The sequence below is a fragment of the Cydia amplana genome, chromosome 7 (genome assembly GCF_948474715.1).
Source record: "Cydia amplana chromosome 7, ilCydAmpl1.1, whole genome shotgun sequence".
NCBI lineage: Eukaryota > Metazoa > Arthropoda > Insecta > Lepidoptera > Tortricidae > Cydia > Cydia amplana.
Genome location: NC_086075.1, coordinates 18,984,061 through 19,008,708, shown reverse-complemented (window position 1 = coordinate 19,008,708; position 24,648 = coordinate 18,984,061). Strand labels below are relative to the sequence as shown.

The 24,648-nt window shown below is 39.2% G+C and overlaps 2 protein-coding genes across 2 annotated transcripts; both read right to left on the bottom strand.

Annotated features, from left to right (window-relative positions):
• Positions 1–2,058: 2,058 nt before the first annotated feature.
• On the bottom strand, positions 2,059–20,023 carry LOC134649666 (sphingosine-1-phosphate lyase). Its single transcript, XM_063504505.1, has 13 exons — positions 19,775–20,023; positions 18,797–18,934; positions 18,143–18,274; positions 17,280–17,363; positions 15,135–15,202; positions 14,188–14,328; positions 12,514–12,747; positions 11,302–11,511; positions 7,089–7,209; positions 5,951–6,068; positions 4,973–5,119; positions 2,967–3,087; positions 2,059–2,183 (listed from the first exon to the last, which is right to left on the bottom strand). The coding sequence occupies exons 2-13, from the start codon at positions 18,930–18,932 to the stop codon at positions 2,070–2,072; spliced, it is 1,626 nt and encodes a 541-aa protein (XP_063360575.1). The 5' UTR covers positions 18,933–18,934; positions 19,775–20,023; the 3' UTR covers positions 2,059–2,069.
• Positions 20,024–22,624: 2,601 nt separating this feature from the next.
• LOC134649790 (uncharacterized) lies at positions 22,625–24,031 on the bottom strand. The gene has a single exon (XM_063504618.1). It carries the CDS (start codon positions 24,029–24,031, stop codon positions 22,625–22,627), a length of 1,407 nt encoding a protein of 468 aa, XP_063360688.1.
• Positions 24,032–24,648: the final 617 nt, after the last annotated feature.

The window sequence follows — 24,648 nt, the reverse complement described above, 5'->3', positions numbered from 1 at the left end:
GATATTCCCTATTGAGTAAGTGTCTTAATAAAGTCATATCTTTAGACGTCGTAGTTCGACACCGAGATTATTTATCACGTTTGTGATATAAATCTATCAAATGATATAAAACCTTTACTGTCGAAGGTTCATAAAAAATAAAATATAATTTGATTTCCCTAACTTAAGTGATTTGTCACATTGTCATAGACATTCTTGGCACAATCCTTGACTTGTCACACTTAAAGGTATACCTACGAAGGTACAGTCGCCGTCAGATATATCGGAGCGGCCGAGGTGCTCACAAATATCTGAACACGCCTCTATTGTCAGGGCGTTAGAGTGCGTGTTCAGATATTGTGAACACCTTGGCCGCTCCGATATATCTGATGGCGACTGTACTAAACTGCTGCTGTACTAACTATTAACTGGACATGTCATTACAAGATTTAATGGTGTTGTTATAGACAATGATATCTAGGTATATATATAACATAGTCTGAATTATAATCAAAATGGTTAATAAACTTAGTTAAAAATTAAGTGGTTTAAAGGTCGACATTGACCTTGTAATGAAAATTAACTTAAGTACAAGCTACATATAGGTAATAATTAGTGATATCTATGTATAACAGAAGTCATCATGCCTTATCCAACTAAATTATATGCGTCTTGGTCTCAATAGTCTCTGACAAAAAATTTAGAATGTTACAAAAAGTCAATACAATTATATAAAAACCGTATTATAAGTAGAATTTATAATTTATCTCTAGGCAACTTGTAAAGTACGAAATATTTAGTCTTTTCTTTTTATATGGCAACACAGCATTAGACCCCAATCGACAGCAGTTTAATAAAATATAGGTCCGTAAGGCATTTTTGCGCGAAAATATTTGTGAAAAAAATCAGATATCTACGTAAAAGTATTAGATTTAAATATATGCCGCCCGTAAGAAATAATTGCATTTACTTTTGAATGGTGGTGGTGGAACGAAGCTGGTTTGACTCGTTAGTCAAATGCCCTACCAACTTTAGTTTGGAATCTGTTTGATTATAAATACAGCGAACTCTCGAATCTTGGAAGTCAGTATAATGGTAACATGGAATCTATGAAGTACTTCGTAATGTCGGAGACCAGGCCCCTATTTCACCATGGTGACAGGTGCGACAATTGTCGACATCACTGTTACTGACATCACAGGCCTCCATATGCTACGGTAACCGCTTACCATCGGACGGGCGGTGTGCTTGTTTGCCACCAACATTTTATTTTTAATAAAACTCCATTATATCGCCAATAAATAAGTACTTATTTTGCGAAGCTAATGACAATTGTCACAAGAAACACGACAATTGTCCCGAAATTCCGACACAGAACTCATTTCCTGTCAAGAATTACACGAAATTCTTAGAAATCTTGTGACAATTGTCATAAACATCGCAAGAGAAATATCTGTTTATTTTCGATATAATAAAGTTTTTTTAAATAATACAATGATGGTGGCAAACAGGAATACGGCCCGCGCAATGGTAAGCGGTAACCGTAGCCCATGGATGCCTGTGACGTCAGCAACAGTGATATTTTACAATTGTCGCACCTGTCACCGTGGTGAAATAGGGGCCAGGCCGCGTAGATAACATGCCAATCGCTAACGCTCCGTAGCGAACGGAACGCAACTGTCACTGTCACACTAATATGGAAGAGTGATAGAGAGACACAAAGCGATTCGATGGCGAAGCGCAAGCGATTGTCACCTTGGCTAGGTCGCCAGGTCGGTCTCCAGCGGTCAAAAGGTTAAACAACGCATAACCCAATGTTTGAAGTTAGTATTGGCAACTCCACAGTTTTAAAATGGTGTTTAAAATACCTTTAAACGAGCAATTCTTGTTTATTTATTTATTTATATATATATATATTTCTGGGATCTCGGAAACGGCTCTAACGATTTCGATGAAATTTGCTATACGGGGGTTTTCGGGGGCGAAAAATCGATCTAGCTAGGTCTTATCTCTGGGAAAACGCGCATTTTCGAGTTTTTATATGTTTTCCGAGCGAAGCTCGGTCACCCAGATATTGGTGTTTAAACGAGTTACAGTTTGTCCTCCGGCTTGGGTAGATAGTACATGGAGTCGATGAAGTACTTTGTAATATCGGAGACGAGGCTGCGATCGGATATTTCCTGCGCCACGCCGTAGATCGCCATCTGTTTACAAATAAGTATTTCGTTAAAATAGTTATTTTCGATACAAGTGCGAAAAAGAGGAAATTCGAAACGAGTGGCGATAAATTAAAACACTACCGGAGTGTTTTAAACGGACACGAGTTGCGAATTACCTATTCGCACGTGTATCGAACAACGTTTTACAGTACATATGGCACTTTAAAGTTTCGACATACGCACGAAGTTTACGCACTAGTTCGGAAAAGTAGACCCATATGTACTGAATTGTACTGTAAATGTCATTTTTGTATAGAAGATTTTATCGCTGACTGTACTTTTTTTCAACAGGCAACTAATTCTCATCGAGACAATTCTAACAAACCCAAACACAATTAGGTTGCGTTGTTTTATCACAGAGTTCCTATGACCACCTCCTGTGTCCATCGACAGATCAGCTAGATGGTACCATAATATTGCATTGTCACCCAACTTACTTACATGTATATGAAGTTTAATCTCAATAGAATAATTGGAAGTGGGTCTAATTTAGCTTGTAAGATTTGACCCAAAAACACATACATGCATTGAGAGTTAAAAAAGAAACCTTGTAAAAAGAGTCAGTAATTTATCTTTATTTAAAAATTTTTTTTTAATATTGACGTTTGAAGTCGTTTTATCCTTTTTAATAAGGTTGCAACTAAGACGCTCGCGTTTTCGCGAAAATAAAATGCTTTATATTTAAATAAAAAAAAATCTTAGATACCTAATAGATCTCGGTCGTTAGTCTCGTGGAAACGTGACAGAAATACCTAGAGTCGGTCTTACCTTTCCTTCGACGGGGCCGGTTGAGGTCTGAAGACAAGTGTTCGCGGTCTCTCGCACGTCGCTTACGAAACGCTCCGCCACCCCGGCCTGCGTGTGCGCGTGCGTCACGCAAATGTGGATCCTGAGCGTAAACGGATAAGGTTCCATTTCGTAAGGTTAAAGTTTAAGTTGGGAGATTTATATTAACCTCTCAGTTCCCAGTGGCTCCAATATGAGTCGGAATTGTATGGATTTGAGAGGTCCTGGGAAATGAGGGGTTAAGTTAAATCACAGAAATTTGCGGCAACACACACAGGTTCTGTTGTCCTACTAATTTAGTAGGACTGTGTCATTTCAAACATAGACAGAGAGAATCATACTGTCTTTGTCTTACACTAGTCCTAGCACCCAAAAGAAAAGGATGAGTATAGTTTTCCTGGTTCTTACTGACTGACAGATTAGTTTGACCAACTATATAAAAGGCGTTTTGGCCAATGTTGTCACTTTAGACTTGTAAAATTGTCTTATACGTAATTTTTAGGGTTCCGTACCCGAAGGGTAAAAATGGGACCCTATTACTAAGACTCCACCGTCCGCCTGTCTGTCTGTCTGTCACCAGGCTATATTTCATGAACCGTGATAGCCTAGACCTAGACAGTTGAAATTTTCACAGATGATGTATATTTGTGCCGCTATAACAACAAATACTAAAAAGTACGAAATCCTCGGTGGGCGAGTCCGACTCGCACTTGTCCGGTTTTTAGGGTTCCGTACCCAAAGGGTAAAAACGGGGCCCTATTACTAAGACTCCGCTGTCCGTCCGTCCGTCCGTCCGTCCGTCCGTCTGTCACCAGGCTGTACCTCACGAACCGTGATAGCTAGACAGTTGAAATTTTCACAGATGATGTATTTTTGTTGCCGCTATAACAACAAATACTAAAAACAGAATAAAATAAAGATTTAAGTGGGGCTCCCATACAACAAACGTGATTTTTGACCGAAGTTAAGCAACGTCGGGCGGGGTCAGTACTTGGATGGGTGACCGTTTTTTGCTTGTTTTGCTCTATTTTTTGTTGATGGTGCGGAACCCTCCGTGCGCGAGTCCGACTCGCACTTGGCCGGTTTTTATTAAAAAGCATGCAATGCTATCGCAATTAAAATGTAACTTTAAATTGGGCTTACCCGGAAGGAAACTGCAGGGCGTTGAGACTCCACCCCTTCAAATGTCGAACTTGTCCGAACCGAACGCGACCAACACTGTCACCGGCTAGCCGAACATAAATATACCTTATACTTTATAGAATAAGTAGGATTTTCCATTAAACTCTCACCCGGAAGGAAACTGCAGGGCGTTGAGACTCCACCCCTTCTTGTGCATCAGCTCCGCCATCTTGAAAATGTCGAACTTGTCCGAACCGAACGCGACCAACGCTGTCACCGGCTAGCCGAACATAAATATACCTTATACTTTATAGAATAAGTAGGATTTTTCATTAAATTCTCACCCGGAAGGAAACTGCAGGGCGTTGAGACTCCACCCCTTCTTGTGCAGCAGCTCCGCCATCTTGAAAATGTCGAACTTGTCCGAACCGAACGCGACCAACACTGTCACCGGCTAGCCGAACATAAGTATACCTTATACTTTATAGAATAAGTAGGATTTTTCATTAAACTCTCACCCGGAAGGAAACTGCAGGGCGTTGAGACCCCACCCCTTCTTGTGCATCAGTTCCGCCATCTTGAAAATGTCGAACTTGTCCGAGCCGAACGCGATCACCGTCGTTGCCGGCTTGCCGAACATAAATATACCTTATACTTTATAGAATAAGTAGGATTTTTCATTAAATTCTCACCCGGAAGGAAACTGCAGGGCGTTGAGACTCCACCCCTTCTTGTGCAGCAGCTCCGCCATCTTGAAAATGTCGAACTTGTCCGAACCGAACGCGACCAACACTGTCACCGGCTAGCCGAACATAAGTATACCTTATACTTTATAGAATAAGTAGGATTTTTCATTAAACTCTCACCCGGAAGGAAACTGCAGGGCGTTGAGACTCCACCCCTTTTTGTGCAGCAGCTCCGCCATCTTGAAAATGTCGAACTTGTCGGAACCGAACGCGATCACCGTTGTCGCGGGCTTGCCGAAGATGAATATGCCTTCTACTGTGCGTAATCTGGACGAAAAAGTATTTACAGATGTAGTGCATACTTGTTTTCCATCGTATTTTCTCGGAAACTTTCGTATTTGGCATGCTACTTCAGTCAACGTCAGTACTTTTTGACTGAAATAACAAGACACGATCGTAAGTAACTAAGTATCCGTGAAAAAACCAAGGGAAATAATGGTCTAAGAGCTAGCCACGGAAATAGGTATGCAATTTATAGAGCAACGAAATCCCACTAGTTAGTATGCCATACTATTATTATTAATTAATCCGGGCGCCTGGCAGCTGTCTAGCGGTGGGTGTGGGAGTGGACGGGCAACAAAGTGGTTGTAAAATCAATTGAAGGTGTGCAATTTATAGAGCTCTGTGTTTGGTGTGATATAATAGCTAATTATGTATTTAATTCAAATATAACAATGCCAGGCATTTTATTTGGGGGAAAAGTAGTGCCAGGTGATGAAAATACACAATCACTTTGTGCGCCTGCAGGAAGTACTCACAATTGCTTTACGCATAGATTGTGAGTCAGGTGCAATTTGCTCGTGATATTCCTGATCTTCGTGATCTTGATGGCGGATTTATAATTATTTCCAAACCTTCTAGAACTAATCAATTTGGAATCTAATCGGTTCTAATCTTTGACAACATAATTGTTTTGACTAGATATTGATTTTTAAGTTACTAATAGATTCTGGTATTCATAATGGTCAAAATATGAATATAGATATAGTTAATTAAATAGTTATAGTTATAGTACTTACTATCAGGATAAATTACCAATTTCAATTTAGCAGTTGCCAAAATGACTATTAAGTATGTACATTTACAAAAATTACTCACTCAGCCTCGATGTATTTAGTGACTCGCAGGATCTCGTCCGTCATTGTGACGTATCGGACGCGGCCCACGAACATCATGGTGGCCCAGCACGCTGCGATCAGCCCTCCTGCTCTACTGCCTATAAAAAGAAAGAGATATACATTATACAGGGTGGCCAAATAAGAGGTATACACTTTATTTTTGAAATTTTATTCTATAAAACATAAAAAATATTAAGTATTCCTTGTTAAATATAATATGTAGGGTCAGCAATTACACATGGAAAATAATGTCAGACAAATGTCCACCTCTAGCAGCATGGCAGATGCGAACCCTTTTCATCGCGTTTTTCATCACTTTTTCACACATTTCTGGCGTTATCTCAGCGACAGTGTTTCGAATATTTTGTTTTAATTGCTGAAGGTTCGTTGGCCTATTAGCATAGACACGTCCCTTTAGATAGCCCCACAGAAAAAAGTCAGGAGCTGTTAAATCAGGCGATCTTGGGGGCCAGTCAATGTCACCGTTTCTCGAAATTAATCGCCCGGGAAACGTTATTTTTAATGTTTCTATTGTTTTTAATGATTAAAACACGTTGTTCCGTCGTAAAACGCTCCATAATAAATTTGCCGTATCTACACAAACTAATTTTCATGCAATAACTGTCATATTTACCGTCAAAATAAAATGGCGGCAAAAAAAAGTTGTATACCTCTAAGTTGGCCACCCTGTACATATTTAGCATCAGTTTGTAAGAATGAGATTCTTATAGACGTACAATAGGGGGTATTACTGCAATGTTCTGCCGCCAGAGTGCAGCACTATCATCCTTCGTAAACCAGTTTTTTGACAAGTTTTCACAGACTATAAAATATGACATAGATGCATCGAGGCGGTTTGTTTACAAGGAGCCTACCGAGAAATGCGAAAATCGAAACTCAGCTATCTGCCTCGAATACGCAAGAGATTTTCGACTCTCTCGTTTGCGGTAAACCCTCAGATTGAGTAATTGTAGTAGTAGCGCCCCCTACGCAGAGTTTCGCGTAATATTCCCTATTAAAACTGCAATGGGACCGGGACTGGCCAGTTGCCATTAGTAAAGTTTTTTTTTGCTGGTCCCATTTAACCAGGTTTCACTGTATTATCACGTATAACTTACCGTTGACAGTAGGCGAGCCATAGACTCCTCCCGGCCATTCTGTGGTGACGGTGTATTGGCAATGCCTGTATTCAGGTTTACGGTATAACACCACTGAGGTTCCTTTCGGCGCGAACCCGTACTGAAACAAATAACAAATAACGCACGAGTTTTAAAATATCAAAACGTTATTTTCTTCATTCATTCGCTCATTCATTCATTCATTCACTCATTCAATAATTGAAGCACTTTGCCCCATACATTTAGAAAAAAAATCAGTATCTAGTTCTACTTTAATATAATACCGCAGGCGACACTTCATTCCACAGTTTAGCTGTGCGAGACAGGAAGTTTATCGATATGATTGATTCGGCTTTGCGAAAAAATCACATTTCATCTTCACTGAATTTTGACTGAATGTATAGGGCAACTTGCTTTGAAGCTTCAATTAATGAATGGTTGAATGAATGAGTGAATGAAAAGTGAATGAATGAATGATTAAATAAATAGATGAGTGATTGAATAATGAGGGATTAAGTGAGTGATTGTATAACTTATTATATGAGTAAATAAATTACTGAGTGAATTGAACGAGTGAATGAACTAATGAAATACATAAGTAAATGAATGAAAGAATGACCAGTCACAGCCATAGTGTGTGTTTTAGTTTTTAAGATACCTATGTTGTAAAATATGTATGCTAGTTTTGTCTGAAAATAAATATTTTCTTTTAATTTAATTTCAATCGGTTGACTGACTGCCGTATTCGAACTTCAAGATATTCACAAGAGATGACACGTACTAGATCCATTCTAGATACGTTATAGTTTAGATTTCAACTAGTTCTCTTTTGCAGCGCAATTCGGGCAACCAATGTCACTTTTACGATAGATCGTGTTAGATATCTATTAGATGTGAATTAGATCTCTAAGTAATATCTTGTGGAAATCGTTCAAAAGTATCTCCAGAATCGCGGAAATGTCAAATTTGACAGGTTAGATCTTAAACATATCGTTATCGTATTTTGGCGATGTCTAATAGATATCTATTACAAAATCCGAATCGGGCCCTGACTTACTTTGTGCGTGTCAGCGGACATGCTAGCGACCCCCGGCAGCCGGAAGTCGAACACGGGCACCGGATGTCCGGCGTCCGGCAGAGCCAGGTCGGAGAGGGCGTTTATGTCGTCCATGGCTTTCCGCATATAAATATAATTATAACCCGCTAATTATCGCTCCCGCCGCATATTGATAATCGTAACAAGAAACCGCCAAGATTTAGTGGACAAGGACTACGGACGAACGGGGTAAGTCATCTGCGAGTATAAATTTCCTTTTAGAACCGCCTCGCAGTATCGGCGCCAGCTCCCGGCATTTCCCGTATCAAAATTCTAAAAGTCTACGACAATCTTATCACCTACGAGGGGCGTTCAAAATATTCTCGGTATTGATATCTTACGACCTCTTCTAAAATTTCTTTCGTTACTGGCCGCTAAGGTTTATTCATTGACATTAAAAAAAAGTATAATTCGAACCGAGATAGTCTTTTGTTTTTCTGCAATTGCTGAACAAACATGAACATCATGTGCGAATTGACAATGTTAACTAAATTAGAACATCGATGCGTGATAAAATTCTTGACAAAACAGGGTAAAAATCAAAAAACCATAAAAGAGGAAATGGATTGTGTTTACCGTGAGTCTGCTCCTTCTTTATCTACCATTCAAAAGTGGTCAAGCGAGTTTAAACGCGGAAGGGAGAGTATTGAAGATGACCCTAGACCTGGCCGGCCTGTAGTAGCTACTTCACAAGAAAATATTGATAAAGTGGAAAAACTTATATTGGAAGATGGTCGAGTGAAGGTAAAATCTATAGCACAAGTAACCAATCTCTCTATTGGTACCGTACATGATATTATACATGACCATCTTAATATGTCAAAAGTAAGTGCAAGATGGGTTCCGCGAATGCTGACTCGGCTTCAAAAAGACATGCGTGTAGTTTGTTGTTCCGATTTTATTGACCTGTGCGGTGAAAATCCTGATGAGGTGCTGCAAAGAATAGTTACTGGAGATGAAACCTGGGTTAATCATTATGACCCAGAGAGTAAACAAGAGTCCATGCAGTGGCACATTAAGGGTTCAGCTCATCCCAAGAAGTTCAAGGTCATCCCTTCAGCTGGCAAGGTCATGGCCACGATATTTTGGGATTGTGAAGGAGTATTACTAATCGATTATAAAGAAAAAGGTGTAAATATCACAGGACAGTACTACGCTAACATTCTACGTCAATTAAAGGATGTAATTAAAGAAAAGAGGCGAGGAAAGTTAACCAAAGGTATTCTGCTTCTGCATGACAACGCCCCCGTCCATACTGCTCATATTGCCAAGGCAGCTATTGTTGAATGTGGGTTTAAAACTGTTACTCACCCACCGTATAGTCCGGACTTAGCCCCCAGCGACTTCTTTTTGCTCCCCAATCTTAAAAAGGATCTGCGTGGAAATAAATTTTCTGACGATGAAGCATTGAAGGCGGCAGTGGAGGAGCATTTTTACACGAAAGATAAAAAATATTTTTACGAGGGATTAAAAAAAATAATTGATCGATCTTTTAAGTGTATGAACATAGGGGGGGAGTATATTGAAAAATAAAAATATCAAACTTTTCGTACTTGTTTGTTTTCATTCTCATACCGAGAATATTTTGAACACCCCTCGTACCTTTATGGGGTCGGGGTCCGTGCCGCCGCATGCCATGTACTCGGAAATGAAATGACTCGGAATGAAAGAATGGTTAAATAAATAAATGAGTAATTGAATAATAAGGGCATGAGTGAGTAATTGTATGAATTAATTATATGAGTAAATAAATTACTGAGTGAATTGAACGAGTGAATGAATGAAAGAATGACCAATTACAGCCGTAGTGTGTTTTAGTTTTTAAGATAGATACCTATGTTGTAAAATATGTATGCTATAGTTCGTTTTTTTTTTTGCATTAGAAACAATCTTGATTGTCTTTTAATTGAAAAACACATTTTAAAAATAAGTCACGGCAAATATGTAACAATTATGAATCTAATACGATCATTTATATTCTTCTGCTTTCATAAGTAATAGTTACTGATTTTTAAAAAGCGTTTTTCAATTAAAAGACGTGTCAAGATCGCTTATCTTCTTTCAAGTTCTTTCTAATGCTTAAAAAAACGAACTATAGTTTTGCCTGAAAATAAATATTTTCGTTTCATTTCATTTCAACCGGTTGACTGACTTACTTTGTGCGTGTCAGCGGACATGCTAGCGACCCCCGGCAGCCGGAAGTCGAACACGGGCACCGGATGTCCGGCGTCCGGCATGAAGGCAGCCACGAAGCCCCCCAGGCACGCGTCCACGTGGAGGGGGAGCTCGTGCTCCAGAGCCAGGTCGGAGAGGGCGTTTATGTCGTCCATGGCTTTTCGCATACAAATATAATTATAACCCGCTAATTATCGCTCCCGCCGCATATTGATAATCGTAACAAGAAACCGCCAAGATTTAGTGGACAAGGACTACGGACGAACGGGGTAAGTCATCTGTGAGAATAAATTTCCTTTCAGAACCGCCTCGCAGTATCGGCTCCAGCTCCCGGAATTTCCCGTATCAAAATTCTAAAAGTCTACGACAATCTTATCACCTACCTTTATGGGGTCGGGGTTCGTGCCACATGCCATGTACTCGGAAATGAAATGACTCGGAATGAAAGAATGGTTAAATAAATAAATGAGTAATTGAATAATAAGGGCATGAGTGAGTAATTGTATGAATTAATTATATGAGTAAATAAATTACTGAGTGAATTGAACGAGTGAATGAACGAAAGAATGACCAATTACAGCCGTAGTGTGTTTTAGTTTTTAAGATAGATACCTATGTTGTAAAATATGTATGCTATAGTTCGTTTTTTTTTTGCATTAGAAATAAGGTAAACAATCTTGATTGTCTTTTAATTGAAAAACACATTTTAAAAATAAGTCACGGCAAATATGTAACAATTATGAATCTAATACGATCATTTATATTCTTCTGCTTTCATAAGTAATAGTTACTGATTTTTAAAAAGCGTTTTTCAATTAAAAGACGTGTCAAGATCGCTTATCTTCTTTCAAGTTCTTTCTAATGCTTAAAAAAACGAACTATAGTTTTGCCTGAAAATAAATATTTTCGTTTCATTTCATTTCAATCGGTTGACTGACTTACTTTGTGCGTGTCAGCGGACATGCTAGCGACCCCCGGCAGCCGGAAGTCGAACACGGGCACCGGATGTCCGGCGTCCGGCATGAAGGCGGCCACGAAGCCCCCCAGGCACGCGTCCACGTGGAGCGGGAGCTCGCGCTCCAGAGCCAGGTCGGAGAGGGCGTTTATGTCGTCCATAGTGCCGTAGGGGAAGTTGGGCGCTGAGCCTACTATCTGTCGACGAGAACAATATGTGGTTTGCATTTTGTGGTAACTTTGGTATCATCATCATTCAATTTAAGAGCTGGGCTCTTGTCGGTGCAGCGTGATGAAGTTGTCTCCACCTTGGTCGATCCGAAGCCAGCCCTTTAGCGTCCTGGTACGACACGGCCCCTATATGCTCCTTCACTTGGCTCATATAACTTTTTCTTGGTCTTCCCCTCCTTCTCCTTCCATTTATTTTCCCTTCTATGATGTTTCTGATGAAGTGGTCGTGTCGTAGCAGGTGGCCGATCATTTTTCCTCTTCTATTTTTAATAATGTCCATTAAACTTCTCTTTACATTCACTCTGTTCAGGACGGCTTCATTGGTCACTCTTTCCGTCCACTTTATTCCTTCCATCCTTCGCCAGCACCACATTTCATTTCAGCAAACTTTGGTAAGATGCCGGGAAATGCAAGGTTAACCCCTCGTATGCTTAGACACGGATCCGTGCGTGGGAATTTTAATCTATTGTTGTAAATGTCAAGGTCACTTTTTCAATGATCATATTTGATAGGCAGCATACGAGGGGTTAAGGGTCAGAATAAAATTTCTAACAAAATGCATGCCCCTCCCTTTGGCCATAAGACAACAAAAGGCGGACTTAATGCCGTAAAGCATTTTCTAACAATCAACCTTATGAATCTCTCTCTACCACTCAGTATCAACTCCTATAATGTTTTTACAATATCCCTTGTAAATTTTTCTGCACTGTTTGTCTTCTCTGTAGTCCATCCATTGTGTCTTTTTATGTATTTGTTTCCATACTAAAATAAAATAAATCGAGGGCTAATAAGCTATCTCCATAAGAGTACGAGACGACGTATCAAAGCGTTTCAATGCGAAGACAGAGCAGGAATCCTGTACTGCAGAGTGAAGATCCCTCAAAATATATTTATAATTATATTTTTTATGTAACTCTTACTGTCTCCTCAATCGAGGGCTTGAAATATTAGTTTAATCTAAATAATTACCATACAAGTCCGTCGTCCAATCGCCTTCCTAACATCCTCCACATTGACCGTCATAGTCTTCTGGTCGACTTTAACCGTCACCACGCCCAGGCCCAGGTACTGGGCGGCCTTGTCGAACGCAGAGTGTGCCGTGGAAGGGACGACTATTTGAGGGTTGGTTATGCCTTTACTATAGGCGAGGTCGCGGAAAGCTTTGCAGGCCATTATTATGGATTCTGTGCCGCCTGTGGTTACCTGAAAATATATATTATAAACAGAGATCGGACAAATTTGCGACACTGCTCGCAATAATGTGGACATGACCCCAAAATTGATTAAATAATTAATCATTTAATTAATGTCTTACCTTAGGTTTAATTTTGATTCCTAATCAATATAATAGCACTTAAATATATTTTTGATATAAAAAAATAAGTACCTACAGAAAATTTGGAAAACATACTGATTATTTTTTTAAGTAAATTTATATTATAAGAACTCTTTGTGTTATTTATTGATTAGGAATCAAAATTAAACCTCAGGTAAGAAATTAATTAAATGATTAATTATTTAATCAATTTTGGAGTCATGTCCACATTATTGCGAGCAATATCGCAAATTTGTCCGATCTCTGATTATAAAACAATTTCGACCTAGTTTCACAGTAAGCTCAATAAGGGTAGTGTTGTGGGTACTGTCGCCATCAGATATATCGGAGCGGCTAAGGCGCTCACAAATATCTGAACACGCCTCGCCACGAGGACTGTCTCAATTCAAACATAGACAGAGATAATCATACTATCTTTGTCTTACACTAGCACCCAAAAGAAAAGGATGAGTAAAGTTTTTTGTTCTTATTTACTGACAAATTGGTTTGACCAACTATAGTTTTAATAAATACTTAAATAGTTAAATACACACAACATCCATAACTCGGGAACAAATAAATGCCCTTACCAGGATTCGAACCCGGGACTTCCTGCTTCATAGACAGGGTCACTACCGCCTAGACTAGGTGGCCGTTAGAAATGAGTGAATGGACAAATTAATGAATTTATTAACGGGTGGATGTACGAATAAATGAGTGATTAAATGCATTGGTAATGAATGAGTAAATGAATGAATGGAGGAACAAGTATGAATGAGTGAATGGATGAAAGAAGTGAATGAACGATGAATGAAAGAGTGAAGGATAAGTGAAATACTGAATGAATGTATGAATTGCTGAATGAAGAATGAACGAGTGTTAGATGTTAATGAGTGACGCGAGGGATGTAATACTAATAAATACCGAGCGTAGTGAGTGTAAAAACAATAAAAAAACAACGGGTTGCACTCAGGGAGTGCCGGCAGAAGTAAAAACTCAATGACTAGTCCAAAATGCACTATGTATAATTGAGGTTAACGCCATCTAGCGTTAGCGTTAATTACTTGAAACCCCTAAGCACATCACTGTTAGTACTCGAGTTATATTAATACCAGTTAGAGCGAAACTCACTAGATGGCATTTAAATCAATAAAGAAAAACTCAATGACATTACATGTAACAGTTTTTCGATCAGGTCACGTGTCCGTCTTACGTCTTACGGTCACGTGACACCTGTTACGAGTTTAACATTTTTTCCCCACCTCAAAAAGTGCACAGCGCCGCTAAAGAAGTTTTCACTTCAAAAATTTTACGTTTTATTAACTTACGGTACCGCAGCATTCATCGTCCCCGTGGAACAAGTTGGCGGCCATGCGCACGACCTCCGCTTCCATCTTGTTGATGCCGGGGAACACGTCGGCGTGAAGAGGGTTGGTGTATGCTGTTAGGGAGTACGCGTCGGTTGCCACCTACAATTAAAAAAAAACCGGCCAAGTGCGAGTCGGACTCGCGCACGGAGGGTTCCGCACCATCAACAAAAAATAGAGCAACCCAAGCAAAAAAAAACAAGCAAAAAACCGGTCACCCATCCAAGTACTGACCGCGCCCGACGTTGCTTAACTTCGGTCAAAAATCACGTTTGTTGTATGGGAGCCCTACTGAAATCTTTATTTTATTCTATTTTTAGTATTTGTTGTTATAGCGGCAACAGAAATACATCATCTGTGAAAATTTCAACTGTCTAGCTATCACGGTTCGTGAGATACAGCCTGGTGACAGACGGACGGACGGACGGACGGACGGACGGACGGACAGCGGAGTCTTAGTAATAGGGTCCCGTTTTTACCCTTTGGGTACGGAACCCTAAAAATTAACTTAACACATTCATTGCCAGTAGCCGAACAAGACATCCGCGCCAGGTCACCAAAATGTCGTCATATAAAGCTGTAGTACCACGATCCCGACTATCGGGTCGTCCGGCCTGGGAACGAAATCATAAAATACCCGATAGTCGGGTTTTCGGCACTGAATGTGTGTACTGTCAAGAAAACTAATAGCTTAGCACCTTAGCAGCTACTACTACTACTGTCTAGATATCGTCAGGTGACAAGCAAGTCACTAAGTACCATTACAAGTTCAAAGCCATAGTGAACCATATTAGTAAGAAAAGAAGATTAATTTTTGATTAAATATTTTATAGTAATTAGTGACTTTTGCTTGTCACCTGACGATATAAGTTATATAGTAGCAATAAGTGAGCTCTAGCTTGACTTACCTTGGCAATTTCTTGACTTAAGTGGTATACAGCACCAGAGACTGTACCACTCTTCCAGTCATAAGCACCTACAACAAATAAAAAAGGAATTATTTATTAAATAATAGACCAGCCCTATCTAAAAAAAAAGTCAAAGGTTCTATGTAATAACATAGTCACGCATCATAAATACAAAGAAATCAGAGTAAAATGATACACGCAAAATTCTGCTCACTATATTTTCTATGTATAAGTATTTTACAATTATTAACAAAGAAAACGAATACCAGACATAAGCACCTACAACAAATAAAAAAGGAATTATTTATTAAATAATAGGCCAGCCCTATCTAAAAAAAAAGTCAAAGGTTCTATGTAATAACATAGTCACGCATCATAAATACAAAGAAATCAGAGCAAAATGATACACGCAAAATTCTGCTCACTATATTTTCTTTGTATAAGTATTTTACAATTATTAACAAAGAAAACGAATACCAGACAAAGATGTAAAGTTACTTTAAAGTTCATGCCAAGTATGATTATATTAGATAAAAATACCTACATCATACAATCAGAACTTTATTTCATAGTGATAGGGTTCAATTTCGCCACCAATTCTTGTCACCCTATCACTACGTAGTATAAAACAAAGTCGCTTCCCACTGTCTGTCCCTTTGTATGCTTAGATCTTTAAAACTACGCAACGGATTATGATGCGGTTTTTTTTAATAGATAGATAGATAGAGTGATTCAAGAGGAAAGTTTTGTATATAATATAGGTATGTATTATGGAATATATATGTATTTAGTTGTATATATATACAGTAGAGTCCGATTAGTACGACTTCGCATATAACAACCAACCGCTTATAGCGACGTAAGTATAAACACTTGTTTGGTTTTAGTATGAGCTACTATGAAAGTACAACCGTTTATTACGACTCCGCTTATAACGACCAACCGCTTTTAACGACGGAAATTGACACAAAATCCGTCCGTCAAGTCCGGTTACAACGACGAGCGACGTAATTTTTACAAATAAATTGTTGGTGGAAGCTTACTCCGTCCCGCGCACCCAACTCCCCTCCCCCCTTTGCCTATACGCAGCCAGATGAAAAACTGTGACTTTTCGTAATCTTGCAAACTGAATAAAACCCAATTCGCATTATTCAATTGAGCTTAAACTTCACATACATAATTATGTAAGTTGGGTGACAATGCAATATTTTGGTACCTTCGAGCTGGAGGTGGCCATAGGAACTGTTTGATAAAACAACGCATCCTAATTGAGTTTGGGTTTGTAAGAATTGTCTCAATTGAGTATAGGTTGCTTGTTGAAACAAAAGTAAACAGTCCGCGATAAAGGCTTGAGTCAAAATTGAAATGTTTGACAAAATACTTATAAATTTTTTGATTGTCGATGTACGATTGTCACCTTGATTAGATCCCTAAAAATTATGACTTTTTATTTTATGGGATTCGAGTAATTTGCGGATGATGAGTGAGTACCTACGCGAACCTACAAAAGTGCCTTCTTCTAAACACACAAGTCTCTGCATTTAAGACAAAGTGTTGTAATACTAACGTAAATGAATATTTTAATTATAATGGTTTTTTTTCGTTGATTGTCGCATAAGTATTAATAAATACAAAATGATGTCATTATTTTGATTAAAAAAATATATTAAAATTGGCAGTTTGTTTAGTGCGACGTCCGGTTAGTACGACGTAATATCAGCGGTCCCTTGAGCGTCGTTATAACCGGACTCTACTGTAGATATATATTTGTTGTAGGTAAGCTACTAATATTATAATACTTTAAGTAAAGTAGAAACTTTTCGTTTTTTATTATTTAATTCATTTTCTTATTCCTTTTTTGCGCCGCCGTTGGTACAGTACGGATGTCTACCTACCGTCACCAATTCTCCTTCAATTGCTCAAAGGTTAACTGGAAGAGATCCCTTAAAGGGATAAGTTCGCCTTTGTACTAATGACGAATGTTATTTTTCCTGTTTTGTTCTGATTTTTGTACAATAAAGTGTTTTACTACTACTACTACTTATGTATAATTTGTTAACCCGTGCGAAGCTGGGGCGGGTCGCTAGTGCCTTATAAAGGGTAAAATTGTGTATTTTAGAGTAGTAGGAAAAAAAATTTACTTACCCAGTGTTAGATGGTCCCTGACTTCTTCTGCCACCTCCTCTGCAGTTAGGCCTTTCTCTGGCAGTTGTCTTCTGATGGTCATCCCTGCAAAATACAAACAAGTATTTACTCTTCAAATACAACTAGGTTTAGAATAAATTTAAAAGTGGAAAAATTACTGTCTTGGGTGAGACTTGAACTCAGTCTCTGGATCGATACTCCAGCGCTCTGCCATCTGAGCCACCAAGACCTCATCCATAGCCAGCAAACCTTTCCACCATATGGGTCAAACCGTACGTACCGAGCGATCTACCGTACCGTACCGTTTAAGAAGTGTAAGGCTCTTACGGTAGATGTCGCTCGGGTCCCCTAAAAGTTTATCCTTTACTAACAGCTGACCAACAATGGACCTCATTTCCGATAATATTTAGGAATTTTAGTGTATGATGTTAGTACAGTCACTTGCAATAATATGTTGCTCTTTGAAGGCCGCAAAAATATGTGACAAGCTCTTATGGCTCTATAAATAAGATTGTGTCAGATATTTTGGCAACCTTTATTATTATTGGGGTGTTCTGGGCCTTTGAATGCCATGTCGTAGTAAGTAGTGATCTATTGTGACGGCCCTTTAAAGTTCACTACTAATGCCTGTTGAATCCAGGAAATTCCAGATTCTTGGGCCGTAATGCTTTGTACCTCATAGGGTTGCACGTGTCGCCCTAGGTGGGTACTTCTTTTTGACATTAGTGTGTGTGTGTGTGTGTGCATAGCAGTCTCCTCTGACTCCTGGCAGAACCTGCATGTCGCATCTTGTTTCTTTCCGATTTGAAACATGTGTGTTTGGCAACCTTCATTGTGTAACATATAATTGCAGGTGACTGTACCTGCCAGCCTCTTGGTAACGTCGGCGCGAAAGTCCCTGTTGATCTCTGCCATCTTCTCGTCTATCTTGCGCCGCACGAACGGCACTGTGCGCAGCCATCTGAAAAACTCCTTGCGAAGTCTGCTTGTGACCGCTGGAAGTTAAAGTTGGTAGGTTATAGGAAGAAGTAAGACTACTAATATACATCAGAATGTGGCCTATGAACAAAAACAAGCCAAGTGCGAGTCGGACTCGCATTCTAAGGCACGGACCTTAAGTCCGGCTCACGTTTGACTGCACATTTCTAATAGGTTTTGCTGTCATCTATAGGTAAAGATCTGTTTTGTGTATTTAGGGATTTTAGGGTATTAATGTTCTATGGAACAGCAAACTTTTTTATCGCGGTTTTGGTGTTGGATCCATAGTAAAAGTTCAGTATGGCCTGAAATAACAAAAATACCCTATAAATAATAAAATTGCACACGGGGTCAGAGGAAACCTCGAACAAGATGGGGAGGATGAACTCAAAACTCACCGCAGGCCCAAACTGGAGAAGAGTGGCCCACGACAGACCCCAATGGGAGGAGGCCTTTGCCAAGCGGCACACTGAGTTAAGAAACATACTCTTGCTCAGAATAAAAGGGCTTAATAGATAGAACATGCTTCCATTACTCACATTCTTGTGCGTTGTAGAGACTGTGTGCCCACACTATAGCGAGCACCGAGGAGGCTGTCATGGTGACAATCTGCCATGGCTCCCGGCCCTCAAACAGCCTGTTTATGGCCTTCAGTGGCTGCGGTCGCTCGCTCATGTCTAAAAAAAACATTTTTATTCTTCTTTCTATTGGTCCAAAATGTTAACCAATAGGTTGGTGTAGAAAAGTATGGTAGGCCTTTGCCCAGCAGTGGGACACTATCACGAAAAAAAATCATAAATTGTAATATCAAGAAACTTCAGGATTTCATGTCTCTAGACTCAAACGCAAAGAAAATCGATTTTTCAAAAACCATGTTGATTTTTTTACATTTTGTTTTCACTGGCATTATTAGATCCATATGTATTCAATTAAACCATGGAAATTAACAACTTGATCAGATAAAAGTTACATTTTGTATGGTAACACAGCAGAAAATAGTTTTGTTACAAATGATGTATGACAATTTATAATATTGTCCTAATCATTTTTTAAATGAGAACAATTAAACACAATAATGTATTGGCTTGTACCATTAAACAAATCAAGAAAGAAAAGCAGACTAATGACACTATGAATACCTACTTGTCATAAATATGAGAACTGACAGTTACTACTAGCATAAAACAATGAAATTGTTATTGGACTTTGGTTGGAAAGGTACCTTGTTACTCGGAATAATACTAATTACTCCGAGCCTTGTTATATTCAAAAATGTTTTGTCTTTTAATACTTTTGCTTTAAGACATGATTACCTGACTAAAAAGGTTTCTAAATGTATGTAGATGTAGAATCTTTAATACACTGTTATTTTAAACTCAAGACTCAATAGTAAAACTATAAGTTGTGTTTTTTAAGTGGCCACCAGCGAAGCCGATTATAATATTATATCCTTCTTATAACATAAATCATTTAAGACTATGATGTCAATTATTATCAACTAGGCTCATCGTACTTACCTGTATTAATTTAAATTATTTCTTATCACTAATTATCCCGGCGGGCAGCTATCTCTCAATCAGTTCTCTTGTCAACTGCTTATCTACGTCTACATGATATTACGGATAATTCAGATAATCACTATTTGCTTAGCACGATATATACGACTGCAAAGTACACAAAGATAGGTACGTGAAGTATTTTTAATTGAAACAAAGGTCGATTAATAAACAAACGGAAAACGAATGATAATTTTGTGAAGTGCGCAAGATGCTAGATTGTTTACTTGCCTTGTATAATTGCTGTTGTAAATATATTTACGACCTAAACTGAAATAGTTACGGTTTCTTTTACCTTAGCCAATGTTTGTACAAATTAATACCAGCGTTTTACCTACCAATAAAACGCTTATTAAACAACTTACTCATTCGAAGCCTAATAAATGAGAGTAGCAACACTGTTATCCGTGACTATGTTGGTTGAAGTGCCGTTTTTCAGTACTGGTCACCCTACTTTCCCGCCATCTGTTTCCGTTTAAACCCCACCATGGTAGCCATGATGGATTCTCGAGTTCAGATCGAGTTTCATTGCGTCTTATTTACGCCAGGCAGAGATAGAAATAGGCTTCGAATGAGTAAGTTGTTTAATAAGCGTTTTATTGGTAGGTAAAACGCTGGTATTAACCAACTGTACGTCATTCGAAGCCTAATAAATGAGACGTGTCTGTTATCGCCTGGTGGGGTTTGTTTATGATTTCTAGCCAATGTGATGAAAATGATTCTGAAGGTAACATCCCAAGTTATTCCTTGGGCCTATTGGTATCAATTGCATGTATGAAAAGCAAGATTCATTATGTTATTCTTCAGAATCATTATGTTTCACTAGGAAAATAACTGGAAGTATCACTGACTGATATTGAACTGAATAAACAAGTGTATAGTTATATATACATAACTATACACTTACTCCCTATTATGATTTGTACAAAAGAAACCAAGCTAGGGAAAATCATGAGCTCTGAAGCTTAGCAAAAACCGCTTCTTAGCTTGGCTTCTAATTAGGGAAAGCTGGGAAAAGCACAACTTGTGAGAAATTAAATGCAGACATCAAGTACAATAATGGTATTTATTGTCATACATAACACCATAAAATGCAGTTTTGCAAAAATTAAATAAAACATCAAGTTTTAGCTAGCACATCACATAATATCACATCCTTTTTATTATTATGAGAAAAACTTAACTGAAATAAATCAATCACTGCCAATAGTGCTAATATTAGACATACATATCTTAAACCAATCTCCTTATATGTATAACAGTAATCATCAGCTATCTGTAAGGATAATCACATTATCCCTTTGTCCGGCCAACTCCTGCAGGTGTCCCGGCGGGAATATGAAAGTTTAATTAATCAATCAAAACCATAAATTGATAAACTCTAGCATCTCAAAATGGTAGTATGCTAGCTGAAGGATTATAAATAATATAGTAATAATGTACTTTATTTATACATGTATTTTATTTATTATTCGGCTCATTTTGATCAATTTATTATCACATTCTAGTTTCTTACAGTTATTTATAATCACTATTTGTTAGGGGTTAAATCTTTTGTGATTTAATAAGTTTGCTACAATACTAATACAGCAATCTAGAGATCATCTTAAGCTACAACACATTTCAGACTTGGTCGCTGTCTGTTTACACAAATGAAAAATGAACAGAAACATACAAGAACATCATTTTAAAAGTTTTTAAAACACTAAATGGTATTTTTAATCAAATACATCTACACAATGCTTAATTGTTTATTGTTGAGAAAAACTTAATGATATTTTCATTATAGGTAGGTATGTAAATGAGGTTACCTAGATTTCTAATCAGACATTTTAGCATAAAATTTATACTATTATATAGGCACAAACGAGGGCACCGCAGGTGTTTGGGGCAAATTTATGGGTTGGATTTCACGGCGGTAAAAGCGAGTAAATGTGTCCCGGCTACGCCAGTTACCTTGCGCCAAGATGTCGTCTACAGGTAGTTGCAGCACCCAGTTTTTGGATGCCACCGCAGGGCGAAGGCTCCCTGGACTAGCTTTAATGCCTGCCTCGTTTAACGTCCGTTTCACCCACCCAGCAATTACTGTACGTGATGCGGGTTTTGGTGGTCCACAGCAAGTAAGAAATAAATTGTCTTTATTGCACACACTTCGCCGGTCTGCCGACAATGTAATGACCCGTTTCACCCAGTGAACTGGGTCAATAGTGATGTTGTTTTTATTGCGCAGTAGGCGCCAACCAGATTGCCTTTCCCTCTCATTGTCTGTCTTGGACCCAAACATTGGAAACAAGGACACAGAATCTTCTTCTATTACACACCGGTTTTGATTTATTGACAGCAATGTCAGGTCGTGAACCCTACGCCCTGAACATAGCAACAAGAGTGTTGCCGTTCTTTTGGAGCACTGAAATAAGTTATTCTCATCGCATTTATTATTTATGAGATAATTAGTCAAAATATCTGAATCCCAAATAGGTGGTTTACATGTTTCGCGTGGTTTTTGAATAGCTATTGATTTTAGAATTTTCTTTACCAAAATATTTGAGCTTAGTCTGTCTGATACATCGGGATTACATAAAGTAGCAATTGCCGATTTATAAACTAAAATAGTGCGATACGATAGCTTATCTTTTTGGTACAAATCAGAAAGAAATCTAGCTAATTGTGACCCACTAGGATCATAAGGAGACGATATATTATTAAATGAGCACCATTTTAACCATTTATTCCATGCATTTTTATAGGTTTTCAGAGATGATTCGCGCCAACCTGATTGTAACAGTAATTTCTGTTCTGGAGTCCAGTCTGTTAATTTACAAGTCCACCCCCACATCTCCAGACTTGAAGAGTCATTTCGTGGACTTTCTTGGGAGGTAGACCCGTAAGCGTATCTACTAGGACCCGGTGCAGGCGGTGTATTGTGAAAGGAGGGCTCAGGGATCTGTTCCGTATGTCTGGTTTCCAAAATACTTTCTCCCATTTGGGAGCTACAATCAGATAGGTCCCTTTGGCAGAATTCAGGTGAGAAAGTACTTTCGGAATTAGGAACGGCGGAGGAAAGACCCATGCTAGAGGGAAGTCCCAATTTCTGCTGAAGGCATCGTGAAAGAGTGCCTTCTGATCCAACATGTCCAGACTGACATACTGGGGTACCACATGAGCTGATTTCGATGCCATCAGATCGACAAGGGGCACTCCCCATTTTTGAAATATGACTTGGGTTACCTCGGGAAGAAGGTGCCATTCTGGATCGGTCCTGAGTCGAGATATATGGTCCGCTTCCCCATTGAATCTCCCTGGTATGTGGTGAGCCGTCAGGTGAATGTGGTACTGGTCCAACAGTTTGAACACTTTCCTGGTTATGCCCATCAAGCTGCTGGACTTCGTCCCGCCTTCCTTCCTCAAGTACGCTATTGTCGTCTTGTTGTCGCATTGTAACATCACAGACGAATCCTTTAGGTAAGGACCGCGTTCTCGCAAGACGTGGAGCACAGCGAGCATTTCCTTTTGGTTGGAGTGTAGGAGAGTCTCTTGCGGTGACCATCTGCCCGATAGTTGCCATTTGTCTAGCCGCGCTCCCCACGCCAAGCCTGATGCATCGGTCGCCAGGAAGTGTTCGATTGGCGGCTTGTGGAGGGCAGACGGCCAGTTGTGATGTCTCAGCCACCACTTTAACTCTTTTAGACTCTGCTTGGGGACCCAATAGCGGCGAGAGAAATTGTTGGCCGGCAAGCTCAAGGAGAATTGGATTAGCTCGCGATGGTTCAAGCGACCACGTGGTACTACAAAACTTGCGAAGTTTATGCGACCTATGAGGCTTTGAATTTCTTTTAGTCGAACAGACTGTCGACATAGAACTTGAAGTATTTTCTCTTTCAATGCCGTGCATTTCGCATCTGGGAGGCTTTTTATCCCGTGCCACGGGTCCCATGTGATCCCTAAAAATTCCAGACTTTTTTGTGGCGTCAGTATGGACTTCGCATAATTGATCTGCCATCCTAAGGTTTCTAGGAGGTGTACAGCCTCGATTGCTTGTACCGATAACGTCTGCTTGTCTTGGTGGGCTAACAAAAAATCGTCTAGGTATACTATTACCCTGAGACCTCTTTCCCTTAATTTTTGGGTGACCCAATTCGACAGGCTGGCGAATACCTTCGGTGCCGTGGCCAAGCCGAATGGTAATGACGTCATCTGATATACTTTGCCCTTGAACATTATTCGTAAGAATCTTCGATGTGACTCCGCGACAGGGAGGTGAAAGTACGCGTTGGATAGGTCGATCTTTACTAACCAATCGTGCGGTTGAATAAAATCCGGTATTCGTTGGATATTTATTAGACGAAACTTGGACACAATCAGGTATTTGTTTAAATTGCGCAGATTGAAAATCGGACGCATTGTCCCGTCTGATTTGGGAGCCAAAAACATTGGAGATATATAACTTGGGGATGGCAACACCGGTTCCAGTGCCCCGATTTTCATTAATGATTTTACGGCTAACTTCATTTTTATTAAAGAGTCTGGCGCCTTCATTTGCTCCCAAACATGAATGAATTTTAGAAGGCGGCCCGCTATGAATGTCTGCGCGACAGAGTCAGAATCTTCGCTTGCCTCGAAACTTTTTGTTGTCTCGGCGGCCTCTATAGTTAGAATTTGGCACTTGTTCGTCATTTTTCGGGGTGTTACGATTCTTATTGAATTTTCTATTTTGTTTGCCATCTCGATTTTGCGAAAATCGTTGTGGCATATAATAAGGCGCCTGTTGAGAAGGCGGATTCATCAAGTATCCTTGCGTAGGATATTGGTAGTATGGGAAACCATGCGCTGGTGGA